This window comes from Camarhynchus parvulus, chromosome 22 (genome assembly GCF_901933205.1).
Source record: "Camarhynchus parvulus chromosome 22, STF_HiC, whole genome shotgun sequence".
Taxonomy (NCBI): domain Eukaryota; kingdom Metazoa; phylum Chordata; class Aves; order Passeriformes; family Thraupidae; genus Camarhynchus; species Camarhynchus parvulus.
Window position 1 is genome coordinate 2,854,609 of NC_044592.1, and position 13,570 is coordinate 2,868,178.

General features: G+C 52.1%; 1 protein-coding gene across 3 annotated transcripts in view; it reads right to left on the minus strand.

The window, feature by feature from the left end:
• ANK1 (ankyrin 1) overlaps window positions 1-13,570 on the minus strand; it is a 45,093-nt gene that overhangs the window by 29,053 nt on the left and 2,470 nt on the right. For all 3 annotated transcript variants that reach the window (XM_030964145.1, XM_030964144.1, XM_030964146.1), the window contains exons 2-7: window positions 8,051-8,152; window positions 3,873-3,971; window positions 2,336-2,434; window positions 1,554-1,652; window positions 847-1,032; window positions 633-731 (exon numbers count right to left, since the gene is read on the minus strand). In XM_030964145.1, coding sequence (XP_030820005.1) covers window positions 633-731; window positions 847-1,032; window positions 1,554-1,652; window positions 2,336-2,434; window positions 3,873-3,971; window positions 8,051-8,152 — 684 coding nt within the window. The remainder of the gene's footprint in view (window positions 1-632; window positions 732-846; window positions 1,033-1,553; window positions 1,653-2,335; window positions 2,435-3,872; window positions 3,972-8,050; window positions 8,153-13,570) is intronic.

Below are 13,570 nucleotides of genomic sequence, written 5' to 3' on the forward strand. Positions count from 1 at the left end.
CACAGAGTTCCATTATTAAGCTTAGAACTTCCTAATATCTTCCTAGATAAACTTTTCTGTAGCTTAGGGAGTTATTCTAGACAAGCATTAATACACAGACCATTGTTCTATCTGTCCTTGCTTTTCTACTTTTTAAATAATTTTTCTGCTGACCAATCTCATGGCTGCTGCTTAGCTCTAATCACAGTTCTGCTGTCTTTGGGGCCTGCCTTTTGCAGCTTTCCCAAAACCCTCTGATTTTGTGGATTCCCACACACCAGCTCATGGGTTGGGCTTCACCTTTAGGCCTGGAAGAGGCATCCCAACTGCAGGCTCTATGAGCTCTGCCCTGCAGCAGCAGCACCAGCTTTTCCTCAGCCCGGAGACAAGCTCCCCAAGAGCTTTAGGGATGCATGGCTGCTTCTAACAGAAGGGATCCACAGCAGAAAAGGCCCATGCTCGTTATTAATTGCAACTCCCCATGCATCTGTGCTACTTTTTGCACAGTCTGCATAGTGCCACCTCTTCTGCACAGTCCCACGAGCATGGCCTGGCAGCTGCTGCTGCTGCACCCTACATGGATAAAGAGGCACAGCATCCTCCTCTTGTGCTGCAGCAGCCCAAGCCCCAGTGTCTTCCCCCTCTGCACTCACCTGGGGTGTGAAGTTGACACTGGCTCCACGGTTCAGCAGCAGCTGGGCCACGCTGAGATTCTCATAGTGGGCTGCAATGTGCAAAGGGGTGAATCCAGTCTGGGGAAAGAAGGAGGGATCAGCCAGCCAGACACATGCTCCCTGCTGAAACCACGGATAAATACAGCACGCCGAGCTGCTGCTCCCCCAGAGAGAGCAGAGGAAAAGCACCCACCTTGGAGAGGACATCAGCGTTGGGGTCGTTCTGCAGCAGCACAGCAGCCGTGCGGGTGTCGTCGTTGCGGGCTGCGATGTGCAGGGCGGGCAGGCGCACCTTGCCCTTCGTCCCGTAGTTGATAAGGTGGGCAACCACGTTCTCATGTCCTTGTTGGAGAGCCACGGCCAGTGGAGTGAAGCCATCCTGCCAAGGAGAAGGGAGAGAATCCAGGAGCCATGGCAGGACCCAGCCGTGGGGCTGCATCATCAGCCAGGGACTGCATCCCTCAGTAGCCTCACAAGCAGGGCCACGGGCTCCTCCCCGAGGATCTCACTGTCGCAGACATCTTCTATGAAAAATCCTTTCCTTAGGATTTTTCCTCCTGAGAAGCCGAGAGGCCTCAGGAACAAAATGTAACCAATGGTTATCTGCTGCTGTGGAATGCAACAGGTGCATCTGTGATTGGTCTCATGTGGTTGTTTCTAATTAATGGCCAATCACAGCCCAGCTGGCTCGGACAGAGAGTCCAAGCCACAAAACTTTGTTATCATTCCTTTCTATTCTATTTTTAGCTAGCCTTCTGATGAAACCTTTCTTCTATTCTTTTAGTATAGTTTTAATGTAATATATATCATAAAATAATAAATCAAGCCTTCTGAAACACGGAGTCAGATCCTCGTCCCTTCCCTCATCCAAGAACCCCTGTGAACACCATCACATCTTACCTCTGTGGCTACATTCTGGTTGGCTCCATTTTCCAGCAAGAACTTCACAACTTCCAGGTGGTTCTCCTGCGCTGCCATGTAGAGAGGTGTGAAGCCTTTCTGCAAACACAGGGCCACGGACATCAACACAACTCTTCCTTGTGTTTCCTGAGCTCTTTAAAGAGCTACACCCCCATCAACACCCGCTCTCCCAGGTCAGTGAACAGGGCCAGAAGCACCCATTGTGGGGGTGAAAAAGGAAAAAAAAACCTGGCAATTGGGGAACAATCACAGAGAGATGGAGCCCAAGGCTCCACATGTCCAGAAAGAAGCAGCGCTTTGTAAGAGTCAGCTTAGAGGAGGCACTGCTGGTATTATCCCCAGCTTCAGAGACAATTCTCCCATCAGGCAAAACCCGAAGAGCTTTCAGCCCTACCAGGCCCCAGGAAGAGAGAGCAAAGGAGGCACAGTGTGCTTAACTGCAGGGGCTGCTGGAGATCTCAAAGCTTTGCCAGGGAGGCACCAGCCACAAGCCCTCCCAGGATAAATTCAGCATGCTTGCATGTGTTGACAGGGACTCCCTCAACAGAGACCACGCTGGAGTCCCCCCACGCGCCTCAAGATCCCTCCACACCATTTGCACACTTGTCTCTTTTCAGGAGCCTGGCAGAGCAGTCCTGAACAAGACTAGAGGGAAATTGCAAAGTGCTGCTGAAATACCCTTGCTGGGCACAGTTCCCACCATGAGGACACCACCATCACACAGGATTTGTGCCTTCCTGTGTCAGAGCAGCTCACCCTACCTGGGACTGGGCATTGACGTTGGCCCCATAGTTCACCAGCTCCCGGACCACGTCCTGCTGTCCAGCCAAGGCAGCAATGTGCAGGGCTGTGTTTCCCTTCTGAAAGACACCACAGAACAGCCCTGAGGGGCTGAAGCAACCCAGGATGCCAGGGGAAGGCGGGCCTGACATGCTAAAAACCTTTAGAAGGCCGTGCAGCTCTCACTCCATGCGCCATCCCTGCTGTAAACCAACCAGCCACCCTCCCCATTTTGCTGGCCAGGCAAGAAGAGAGTGATTTCATCTCTCCCATGAAGTTGCTGGCAGCAGAAGCTGTATGCACTGTCAGGTGCTGTGCATCTTCAGCACTGAGAGATGAGCAGAGGGGGGAGGACGGGGGAGCTGAGCTGGCAGTGCTCAGGCAAAGCTGCAGTGTGCACCCTGGTAGCCAAGGCATCCCAGCAGACAGGATAGGGATGATGAGCAGGCTGGGAAATGCACACACAGGCTCTCCTGACTCGTGCCTTTGGGTGGCGTGGCAGAATGCCAGGTCCTGCTCTGTGTCCAGAGCCCTGTGAGAGCACCAGGGAGGTGGCAACTGAGCCTCCTCCTGCTCTCACAGCCCTTCAGCCAGTGCTGGAGGCTGCTCCTTTGTCAGCCCTGCTTGTCACCAAGAGAAAACCGCACCTGCTGCGGGGATGCGTGAGAGAACAATATGTTATTTACAGAGCACCAGAGCTCTCCAGGCTGGTGACAATGGTATTGAGGCCATCTCGGTGCTGGAACGTGCAGGGGCAGAGCCTGGAGGAGATGCTGGTGAGGCAGGCCTAGCCCAGGAGATGCTGGTGAGGCAGGGCCAGCCCATGCTGTGGTTTATGTTCCTCCTCTCTGAAGTCCACAGGGGAGAGGCACCTCTCACCCACCAAGAGATGCCAAGGCTGTGCTAAAAGCAGAGCCTGGTCCTGGGGCCCAGCCCAGCAGCACTGCACCGGCACAGTCACTCTGGGGGCTTGTCGCAGACATCTTTTATGAAAAATCCTTTCCTTAGGATTTTTCCTCCTGAGAAGCTGAGAGGCCTCAGGAACAAAATGTAACCAATGGTTATCTGCTGCTGTGGAATGCAACAGGTGGATCTGTGATTGGTCTCATGTGGTTGTTTCGAATTAATGGCCAATCACAGCCCAGCTGACTCAGACAGAGTCCGAGACAAAGCCTTTGTTAGTATTCTATTCTATTCTATTCTATTCTATTCTATTCTATTCTATTCTATTCTATTCTATTCTATTCTATTCTATTCTTAGTTAGCCTTCTGATGAAATCTTTTCTTCTATTCTTTTAGTATAGTTTTAATGTAATATATATCATAAAATGATAAATCAAGCCTTCTGAAACATGGAGTCAGATCCTCGTCTCTTCCCTCACCCAAGAACCCCTGTGCACACGGTCACAGAGGCTGACAGCAAACACCATGATCACTGCCCAGCTGCTGCTGGTGTGCCTGGCAGCACAGGCAGTGTGCAGAGCTGTGGCCAGCGTGGCCAGGCTTCCTTGTCCTTACCTTGGTCGTTGTCTCCAGGACGATCTCCTTGTGCAGCAGCTCCACCACCATTTTGACGTGGCCCTCCTTGGAGGCCAGGTGCAGGGCGTTCAGCCCATTCTGGAGGAAGCAAAGGCGGGAAAGGGGAATCAGCCATCATCATCTGGGGATGGAGCTCTCTGAGGAGCACCCTGCTCTGAGCTCCTGTGCTGGAGAAAGTCCAGGCTGGTGGGGCAGGAGGGATTTCCCTGTCCTCGAGCTCTGCACTGACATCCAGCACAGCCATGGTGCCACCAACAGCTCCATGCTGCCAGGAAAACCTCACCCAACTGAGCACTGGGCTGCTGACTAATGCTGGAGGTTTCTCCATGAGCAAACCATGCAGCCCACGTTGGCAATTTCCTATGGATGGGTGGCACCACAGCTCAGTGTTTGTGTGCTTGAGGCATAGGAATTGCTTCAGTCCTCATGGCACATCCTTTGTGTCTTTGCTCAAGTGACTTTCCACTGGGTTCCCCTCCTCACAGTCAGGTTTTTCACTCCTGAAGCACAGAGCTGAGCTTTGTGCACAGTCCAGAGCAAGGATGCGCCACAAGTGCTGTGTGAGTGCACATACAAACCTTAAACTTTAACAGATTTGCAGCGAGAAGTCCCGCTTCAAACAATGATTTTATCAAGCAGCAGCCACATTTAATTATTTAATTCACAGTAGTTTGTGAGCCTCCAGGCCAGAAGCTGGCTTCTCCCTGGCTTTCAGGGTGCCCACCAGCACCTTGTTCTGCAGCCCACGGTGGGCTTTGCTCCCCCAGAGTTCAGCTGCAGCAAAGAGTGTGGAGAAGGTGTTGGCTGGGTCACTGTTAAGCTCTACTGGTTTCAGGAAGCTCCCAAAGAGCTCAGGTGATTTCTCAGGAACATCTCTGCCCCAGTTTAGCTTGCTTTTTTCCTACACGTGGAGCCTGAAGAGCAGAGGACTGGCCAATGCCCCTTTAGCATCCCCAGGTTGTCAGAAGGAGGGGTGCCAGGTCAGACAGCATCCTCAAGGATGATGATGATGATGATGATGATGATGATGATGATGATGATGATGATGATGGTGATGATGATGTCTACTAAGACAGCTTCTGCTCTGTTATTTCTGACACCCCCTTCCACTTCCCACATGTGTACAAAAGGGCTGGGATATTTGTTGGAAAAAGGTTAAATATCTGCAGGCATTTTCAACTGCCGCTTTTTCTCCTCGTCCCTCACTTCTCCCAGGTGGACATGCTGAGTTTACTCACCCCTACACAGTGCTGGTGCACAGCAGAGGGACTCCTGCCCAAATACTCCACCTTCCAATCGTGTGTTTCACCTCCTGACTGGAAGGTCACTTCACAGAAATGCTTCATCCCCCACGTAAATATCGGTAGGGGAGCAGAAAAATGCCCAGCGAGGCTCAGTTCCAGCCCTCAACACTCCAGATAAACTCAGAACTCCTTCAGGAATGTTGTCAGACTGCAAAAAGTTTTCCACTCTTTCTCACTCAAAGTACCAGTTGCCCAGGATCGTAGCTGAAGAGTCACAGATTCTTTTGCTCAGCTCTGATTAGAGTACAAAGAGCAAACATCTAAAAACCCACAGGCTTCCTTCACACCAGCTCCACAGTTCCATCAAGCCTCAAGGAAAAAAGGTTTGCTTCCAAGGGGAAATGAGGTGGGAGTGCTGTGATACCCTCGGAACACTGAAAGGAAGTGCTCCCCATCATGTCTGGCCACACTGAGCCCATCTTCTCTGGCCAATCCCTGTTTCTTTGACAAAGACACACCTACACAGCCCCAAACAGATAATCACTGATTATAATAATACCTCGCAAGTCCTGTAAGTGATAAGTGGCCACAGACATGCATTTTTTTCTCAGTTAAACTCAAGTATCCAACTAATGGAGAGCAAGACCACAGAGGTTCAGCTGCTCCCCTCAGCCCATAAGCCCTTTGATGCAAAAGAATCATAAATAACCTTTTGAATGCTGTAAATATATGACAAATCATTAACCTGTAACAAATAGCTGTGCTACAATCACAGAGGACTGTTTCCATTGCTGGCCCATTGGTATTTCTGCTCCAGGAGCAATCCAGGCTGTTTTGCACATTTGCTTCAGCTTGACAGCTCATCCGACCCAAAACTGCCACAGGGTGTGCATCATTTGAAAGGTGCTGTCTTTTCCTCACTAAATGCTGCAAATAATTCCCAGAAATCCCAGTCACTAATGTAAAAAATGCAGCCCTACAGAATAACACAGAGACTTCACGTTTAGCCTGTCCCAAAGCAGGGACCTGCTCTGGGCTGCCCATCAGGGCTGGCCACTTCAACAATGACCATCTCCTGGGCACCCAGGTGCCACCACGATGCTGTTCCCAGCTGGTGAGGGTCCTGGCACTCATCCTCAGTCCTCCAGCTCCTCGTGGATGAGATGGGAGCATGGAAGGTGCGTGATGGAGACAGCGATGCAGCCATGGAGGAGGTGAAATCGGCGGGATGAAGGTCAGATGGCATGTCAAGGTCTCTGAACTTGAGTCAGAATACAGGACTTGTGGGATAGGTCTGACCACATATATCCCTCTTTATTCTATACAGGACATGTGAGGTTGGACCTTTCCCACAGGTCTGATATTCCTCAGAAGGAAACCCCAAAGTGCCATCTAACCTGAGGGAGATGGCAGGAACCAGGGCAAAGACATCACTGAGAGGAGAGCCTCATACTGCTGTAGCCATTATCTTCCCATCAAAGTGTTAAACACCCTCACCAGCACCAGAAATCTGGTTGGGAGCAGGACTTGAAGCTATTCAGTGGAGGTAGCTGATGACAGACCATCTCTTTGGTGAAGAAGAAGTTCAAAGCCATCATCTTTAGCTTGTGGATGGGTCACCCTGTTGTGATTCTTTACAGAGCTCTCTCCAGAACCCCACATCCCTCTGGGCCAGTGGATGGAGAAATCCTCCCTCTCCTCTTGGGTTTGCTATGGAAATGTGTGAATATCCATGGGGCACTCTGCCTGCCCTGTGGGACTCTGTCCCCTGTCACAGACATCTTTTATGAAAAATCCTTTCCTTAGGATTTTTCCTCCTGAGAAGCTGAGAGGCCTCAGGAACAAAATGTAAACATTGATTATCTGCTGCTGTGGAATGCAACAGGTGGATCTGTGATTGGTCTCATGTGGCTGTTTCTAATTAATGGCCAATCATAGCCCAGCTGGCTCAGACAGAGAGTCCAAGACAGAAGCCTTTGTTATCATTCTTTCTTTTCTATTCTATTCTTAGCCAGCCTTCTGATGAAACCTTTTCTTCTATTCTTTTAGTATAGTTTTAATGTAATATATATCATAAAATAACAAATCAAGCCTTCTGAAACATGGAGTCAGATCCTCGTCTCTTCCCCCATCCAAGAACCCCTGTGCACACGGTCACAGTCCCCAGTAACTGCTGCAGCACAAATCAGGTCTGAGCTTCCCTTGCTTTGGGGACTGAAATAGATGAGAGTGCCTTTGTGCTGCCTGCTGAGTCAGCCTCCCCAGCTGCACCGCTGCTCCACAAAGCAGGGACAGCACAGCCTCTGCTCCCCCTGCTCAGCCTAAACCCCCTGAACCTGTCCCTACAGCATCTGCCCCACTTCAGGCTCTGCCACTTGCATTTGGCAGCTACACAGATACAGAATGTTCTGATGAGGATGATGATGATGTGCAAACAATTCCTCAGCGCCTGCAGCTCTTTGCTCCTGTACAAAGCTATTTCTGTGCAGCATGGGGAGGGCTCCTCCTGCCCAGCACCTCCCAAACCACCACAACTGGCACTTTGCAAACATTCACTGCTTGTGGTGAGCTGCAACTTCCAGGAATCCAAAAGCCTCAGCACTTCAGGCAAGGGGAATAACCCCACAAGCAATTTTTGTGATGTTTTTCACTGTTCTACTCTTCACAGCTATCTGCTCTGCCCTCTGAGAAGCAGCTGAGCTTCTTCCAAGTGTCCCATTTGCTTGTCACACTCAAGGAGCCCTCTCTGCTTACCTGTTAATGCCTTTGCTATGCCCCAGCCAGTACATCCATGCTCTTTATAGCTATTGCTGCCCTCCTGGCCCCAAAGACAACTGCTCCAGGTCTGCCCTCTGGTCGGCCACATTTTCAGTGAATTAGAGATAGATCAGAAGCCCTGTGTGTTTCACCTACCTGGTTACAGGTGTTAATATCTACCCCATTCCTGAGGTGATCCAAGGCTTTGTCCAGGTTCCCAGATCTTGCAGCTCTCAAGAAACTGGTTGCAGCATCAGCCTTGGAGACAAAAAGGAAAAGCATGAAACTCAGAGCCCCCTTCGTTCTCCCCCACCACCAGCACCGGGTCAACTCTTCACTCAGCTGCAGAGAACATAACTACAGAGACCAGAAAAGGCAGATGCCAGCAAAGTCACAGTGGGACAGGCTGAGGTGCCCCAAATCTGACTGGAGAAAGAAGGGCTGGGAGCTGGACTTAAAATGAAGAGCGTCCAGATGATGGGGCAGAAGGTCTGAGGGTTGTCCTATCACACTATGGGGACAGCATGGAGGGAGCTCCTGCCACCACGGCAGCCTCCCTTGGCCCAGGAACCCCCCTGTAATCCAGGCTGAGGAACTGCACTGATGGAGCTGCAGTGAGCCCACCCCTACCCTCCTCCAGAAGCCACTGAGTAGCAGCAGAGGTGAGCTTGGGCACCAGGGAGAACAGCCCCAGCTGAGCACCTCACAGCTGGGAAAGCCACAACTCTCTTTTTGGCAGTGCTTCCCAACTCTCTGTTTTGGCAGTGCTTCCCTGCTACACCACAGCCAGCCCAGGCAAGGCGCAGCAATACTTTCAGCAACACCACTTAGCAGTGAGAGGCAGCGAATGGAGACGATGGCATGGCTCACTGGAAGCTGGAGAACAGGGTGGAAATGCAGTGATGTGGGTCTGTGAGTCTGGGGATGTGAACTGGTAGCTGGAATGTGCCTGCTGGGGCCAGCCCAAAGGGATCTCTGCAGCCCAGAGCCACCAGACATCCATGGCATGGGTGCAGGACACGCTCCTCTGTCTTCAGCTCCAAGAGAAAATCAGAACCCCTCTCGCACCACCATTTACATCAGGACTGACCGAGGGACCTCCTGTGCTGGGAGAGCTTCTGTTCTGCCACCCCAAGGCATCCTGTATTGCCCAGGAGCATCCAGGACTAGGAAACTCCTGGACAGGAGCTGGAAGCACCACAGCCAGATCCAAAAGCACTGGAGGCATATTAGTGAGAATGATGCTGACAATCTGAATTAGGAGAGGTTCAGGGCTCCTCTCTTCCCTTCTCCTTGCAGTCTCAGGTGTTTGAATTGGGGCTCTGGAGCAGCACAACTCAGATGCCTTCTGGTCACCTCCGTCTGCCTCCCCCAGCCCATCCTGATTGCCCACAGCCTGGTTGCAGAGGAGCATCCAGGGTCAGGAAGCTCCTGGACAGGAGCTGGAAGAACAACAGCCAGAGCCAAAAGCACTGGAGGCATATTAGGGAAGATGATGCGCCACACTGGTTCAGGGCTCCTCTCTTCCTTTCTCTTTGCACTCTCAGATGTTTGAATTGGGACCTTGGAGCAGCACAACTCAGATGCCTTCTGGCCTCCTCCATCTGCCTCCCCCAGCTCATCCTTTCTGCCTGACACTGCTACCAGGGGGAAAGGCAGCAATCCCTGCTCCTGCTGTAGAGAGAAGGGACACAAAGAGGGTGATCTGCCCTGCTGGGCAGGCTCAGAGCTCAGGCCAGGCCACCAGCAGGGTGGCAAGGTGCCACAGCTGCTGTGGGGCAGCCCCTGGGTCAGAAGGACAGAGCTGGAGGGCAGCAGCGCCCATGGCCACGTGCTGATCTCATCACCTCCTGCGCCAGCTGGCTCTGCCCGCTCCCAGCTCAGAGCAGAGCTGTTCCCAGCAGAGCTGTGCCTTTGGAGGGCTGCGAATGCACGGGAGGCACAGCCCCTCGGGGCTCTGCTCACTCAGGACTGCAAGAGGCAGAAGGCAGCGCCAGCGCCGCGCTCACAAATGCACATTCACGCCCTGAGCTCTGCGCGCTGTCTGGGGCCCAGTGAGGAAACACTGACAGCTTCAAGCAACAGGCTGAATGCAAAGAGCTTTTCCAGCTCCAGACACTGCTGGAATCCTCTGCTTCTCAGGTCAGGATCCACGACAAGGCAGCAAACCCTTGGAAAATCAAAGCACAGCTCAGCCAGGCTCTGTCATCCGTGGGACACACATGGAGCTCTGAGGATTAAATGGTAAAACTCTACGTGGCCCTGCAGCAGAGGGGCTCCCAAAGCCCCAGCACACGCAGCAGCAGAGACTTACAAGCAGAAAGCAAAGCAGAAAAGCAAAGCAGAGGTCTCTGTGGGCATGAAGGAGAAGTGTGTTGAGTACTCACAGCCACGTCTGGACCGGACCTGCCCTTTCGTGCTGCCATAGCCCGGCACTTCGGCTGAAACCTGAGCCTGGTGTCCCCTCTCTCCCTCCTTGGTTATCGACTCCCCAGCTTTGGGAGAGCCAGTAAGTTACATTGCATTCTAGCTAAAAATACAGGCTCCGTCCTCTCTCCAATGCAGACCCTGCAGGGATCGCCAAGTGCTAATGGAATTTGTTCATTTTCTCTCCATTATTGTGTCAGACAGGATATTTAATACCAAGGCACCTCCGGAAAGCAAATGTGACTGCTGCCAAGCGCAGGGAGGGGGTCAGAGCTGCAGGTACCACCTCGGGAACAGCAGAGGAAAAGCAGCCCCACAGAAATGCCCACGGGTAACTCCTGCCTCAGAGGAGAGGGCTTGGGGTTCCCTCCACCCCTCTGGATGCTGGGGCCAGGCCTTGGAGAAGATGCCAAGGCTGGAGCGTGTCAGAGGCGCTGCCTTTTGCTGCCCATGCTCAGCATGAACCTTCCAGAGATGCACAGAGAGGTGCAGGGCATCAGACACCAGCAATCCATTCCGCCAGAGAGGATGGAATAGCTCGGCTCAAGTGGTAAAAGCAGATCCACAGTCATACTGTCCATCCTTCCTGATGTCTGCCTGCCCACTGCTCAGGGCAGTCTGCTCCCCAGGAAATGGAAGCACAGGCTGGGTCAATGCCACCTCCTGAATTTCACTGACAGCAAGGAGTGCAGAGACGCCGTGAGCACAAGGAGATGTGCACATGGAGGAGATACACACACAGCACCATCCCAGCTCCCCCAGGCACAGACACACGTTATCAGCACCCCCTGACACGCACAAAGCTCAGCACAGCACACAGACACTCCCTGTGTGCCCCAGGACACAGAGCAGCTGCTTCCAGATGCAGGAACTGCCTCTGCTGCTTTCCCCTTGAGGAGTTTTTTCCATTCTTCTTTGCTTTCCTAGCAGTTTTCCAGGAAGGGGATATTCCAGGGGAGAGAATAAGCTGCCTCGCTCGCTGTTGTGTACCTCTTGCACTCTCAGGTGGAGTTTGCTAAATCCTAAACACAGGCACCGTTCTCTACAGACTTGCAGACATGCAAGCTGTGAAGTGTCAGGGGGCTGCTGCCAGCAGTTCTACAAGAGAGAAGCCTCAGATCAGGGCTTTGTTAAGTGCTCCAAGACCTTCTAAAGCTGAAAACTTAGGACAGCACATTAGGCTGTGCTTCTACTCTCCTTCCCTTTCTTTTCTTTCAGGAAAAATCCTCCCCTGTCTGCTGACAATCTAAATTTTTCCCTTTCCCTCTCCTGGTTTCAGAGTCAATTTATTCTCATGACACCCTCTCCTGGCCCTGAGGAGAGGCTTCTTTTGCCCCTTTCCCGAGGTTTCCTCATTCTCTCACAGCAATAATTAGCCTGGAACCCTTGCACTGTAGCCATGGCCAAGGCCACAAAGCAAAGGAGAAGTCAAACCAGGGGCTCAGGATGGATTTCAGGGCCGCACTCAGAGGTTTGTAAACCTGCTGTGTGTCTGGGCACAGCCAGCTCCTGCTCTAATCTCTCCTGGCAGTGCCTCGCTCACACCCAGGGAGGAGCTCCCACCAGTGCTGCTGCTCAGCACTGATAACACAAGGGAGGCTCTCAGCATCAAAGGTGGCCACCCTTGGCAGGAGCCTGCTCTGTATGAGCTGTTAAATGCTGTGAGTAGATGATTTCCAAGCACAAATGAGTTCAGGGGCTTGTGCTAATCTCACAGTGTTTTCTGGGACACAGAGACAGTCAAGAAGCAGCTCCCCACGCTGCTCCAGGCTGGCACACACACACACACACCCCCTGTCTGCCCATTGTCTCTCCAGCCACGCTGACACACACTCATGGAGCAGCAGACAGGAGGTCCAGCAAGGAATCACCAGAATTCTGGGCAGGACACAGTACCCAAGAGCCAGAGAGCCCCAGTGAGATGCAAACCCTAACCCTGGCACCAAGCCATATATTGCCATGGGCATCCTGTCTAGATGCTGTGGAAAGGTCCAACTCACATCTCAGAGGTCGTCCAGTTACTAATGCCAGTGTCCTGGAGCCCAAAGTCAGCTCTGCCAGCTGAGGATGTGTCGTAAACCATTGCCAAGGGCAGCAGCCTTTGCCACTTGCTTGGACATTTCCTTACGCACATGGGCTTGTGCCCAACAGTGGGCATGATCCTCACCTTTGAGGCATTATTTCCAGCAGAAACACAAAAACCTCACATCAGTGTAGTGGTTTAACTTTTAAGGAACTGTCCAGCCTAGGAATGTCTCTGGAGCCAATGCTCCTTTGGAACTCGATATCAACTACACAATTCTGCAGGATAACCTCAGTCCTTTCTTATCAGATGAGAAGAATTTGTCAGCCCTCAAAACACACTGAAAGAGCTGCTAAGATTAAGAGCAGTTAGGGATAACACCTAGGGTGTCCATGGGATAACCAGGGAAGACAGGAGAGTCACCTCCAAGTGCTCAGAAGCAGAAGCCACGCTGTCTCTCTTGCAGGAACTTTCTCTCCTGTCTGTATTAACAGAAACTGGGCCCTGCAGCAGAGACAAAACCTACTGGCAGGTTTCTGCCTTCTGAGTAGAAGGCAGCATTCAGCAGAACACAGCATCTCCTGAGAGGCCACAGTAGCAAAGCCTCAGGCAGCCAGCCAGCCGAACACAGAGAACAGGCAGAGACTGCAAACCCAGAAGAGAGAGAAAAGCAAAAGCATTGGGAAAATTCATCTGGTGAAAGGATAAACCCAGATGCTTAAATTCTGTTCTTCCATCATCCTCACCCCCACCCAAATGGCTCAAGACAGATAAATCCACATGCCCCAATTCCATTCTCCCATCACCCTCACCTCTGCCCACATGATTTAGCACAGGCCTGCAGATCTTAACAGGAGCCATGATGAGAGTCAAGGCACAAGAAGTCATCTCTGGAAGGCATCTGCCAGGTGAGCTTGTCCTCATTTCATGCACCAGCCTGAGCAAACCCTTTGTCCAGGCTCAGTTCTGCTTAGTGGAGGTTTCACAGCAGCCCCCAGAGGGTTGATGGCTGCTACACCCAGCAGAGATCCCCAGAGCAGGATGCAAGGGGGAGCTCGACCATCTTGCAGCAGGTGAATCAGAGCATGCAGGACGTGAAAGATCGGTTTACATTCCCGTGCAAAGGATAGAGCTGGAGAAGAACTCGACACAACTGGCAAAGGAGAAATCCCAAAGCAGGAGGAGGAGGGAAGGAAGGCCCCTGGCAGGTTTGTGGGAAGGGAAGC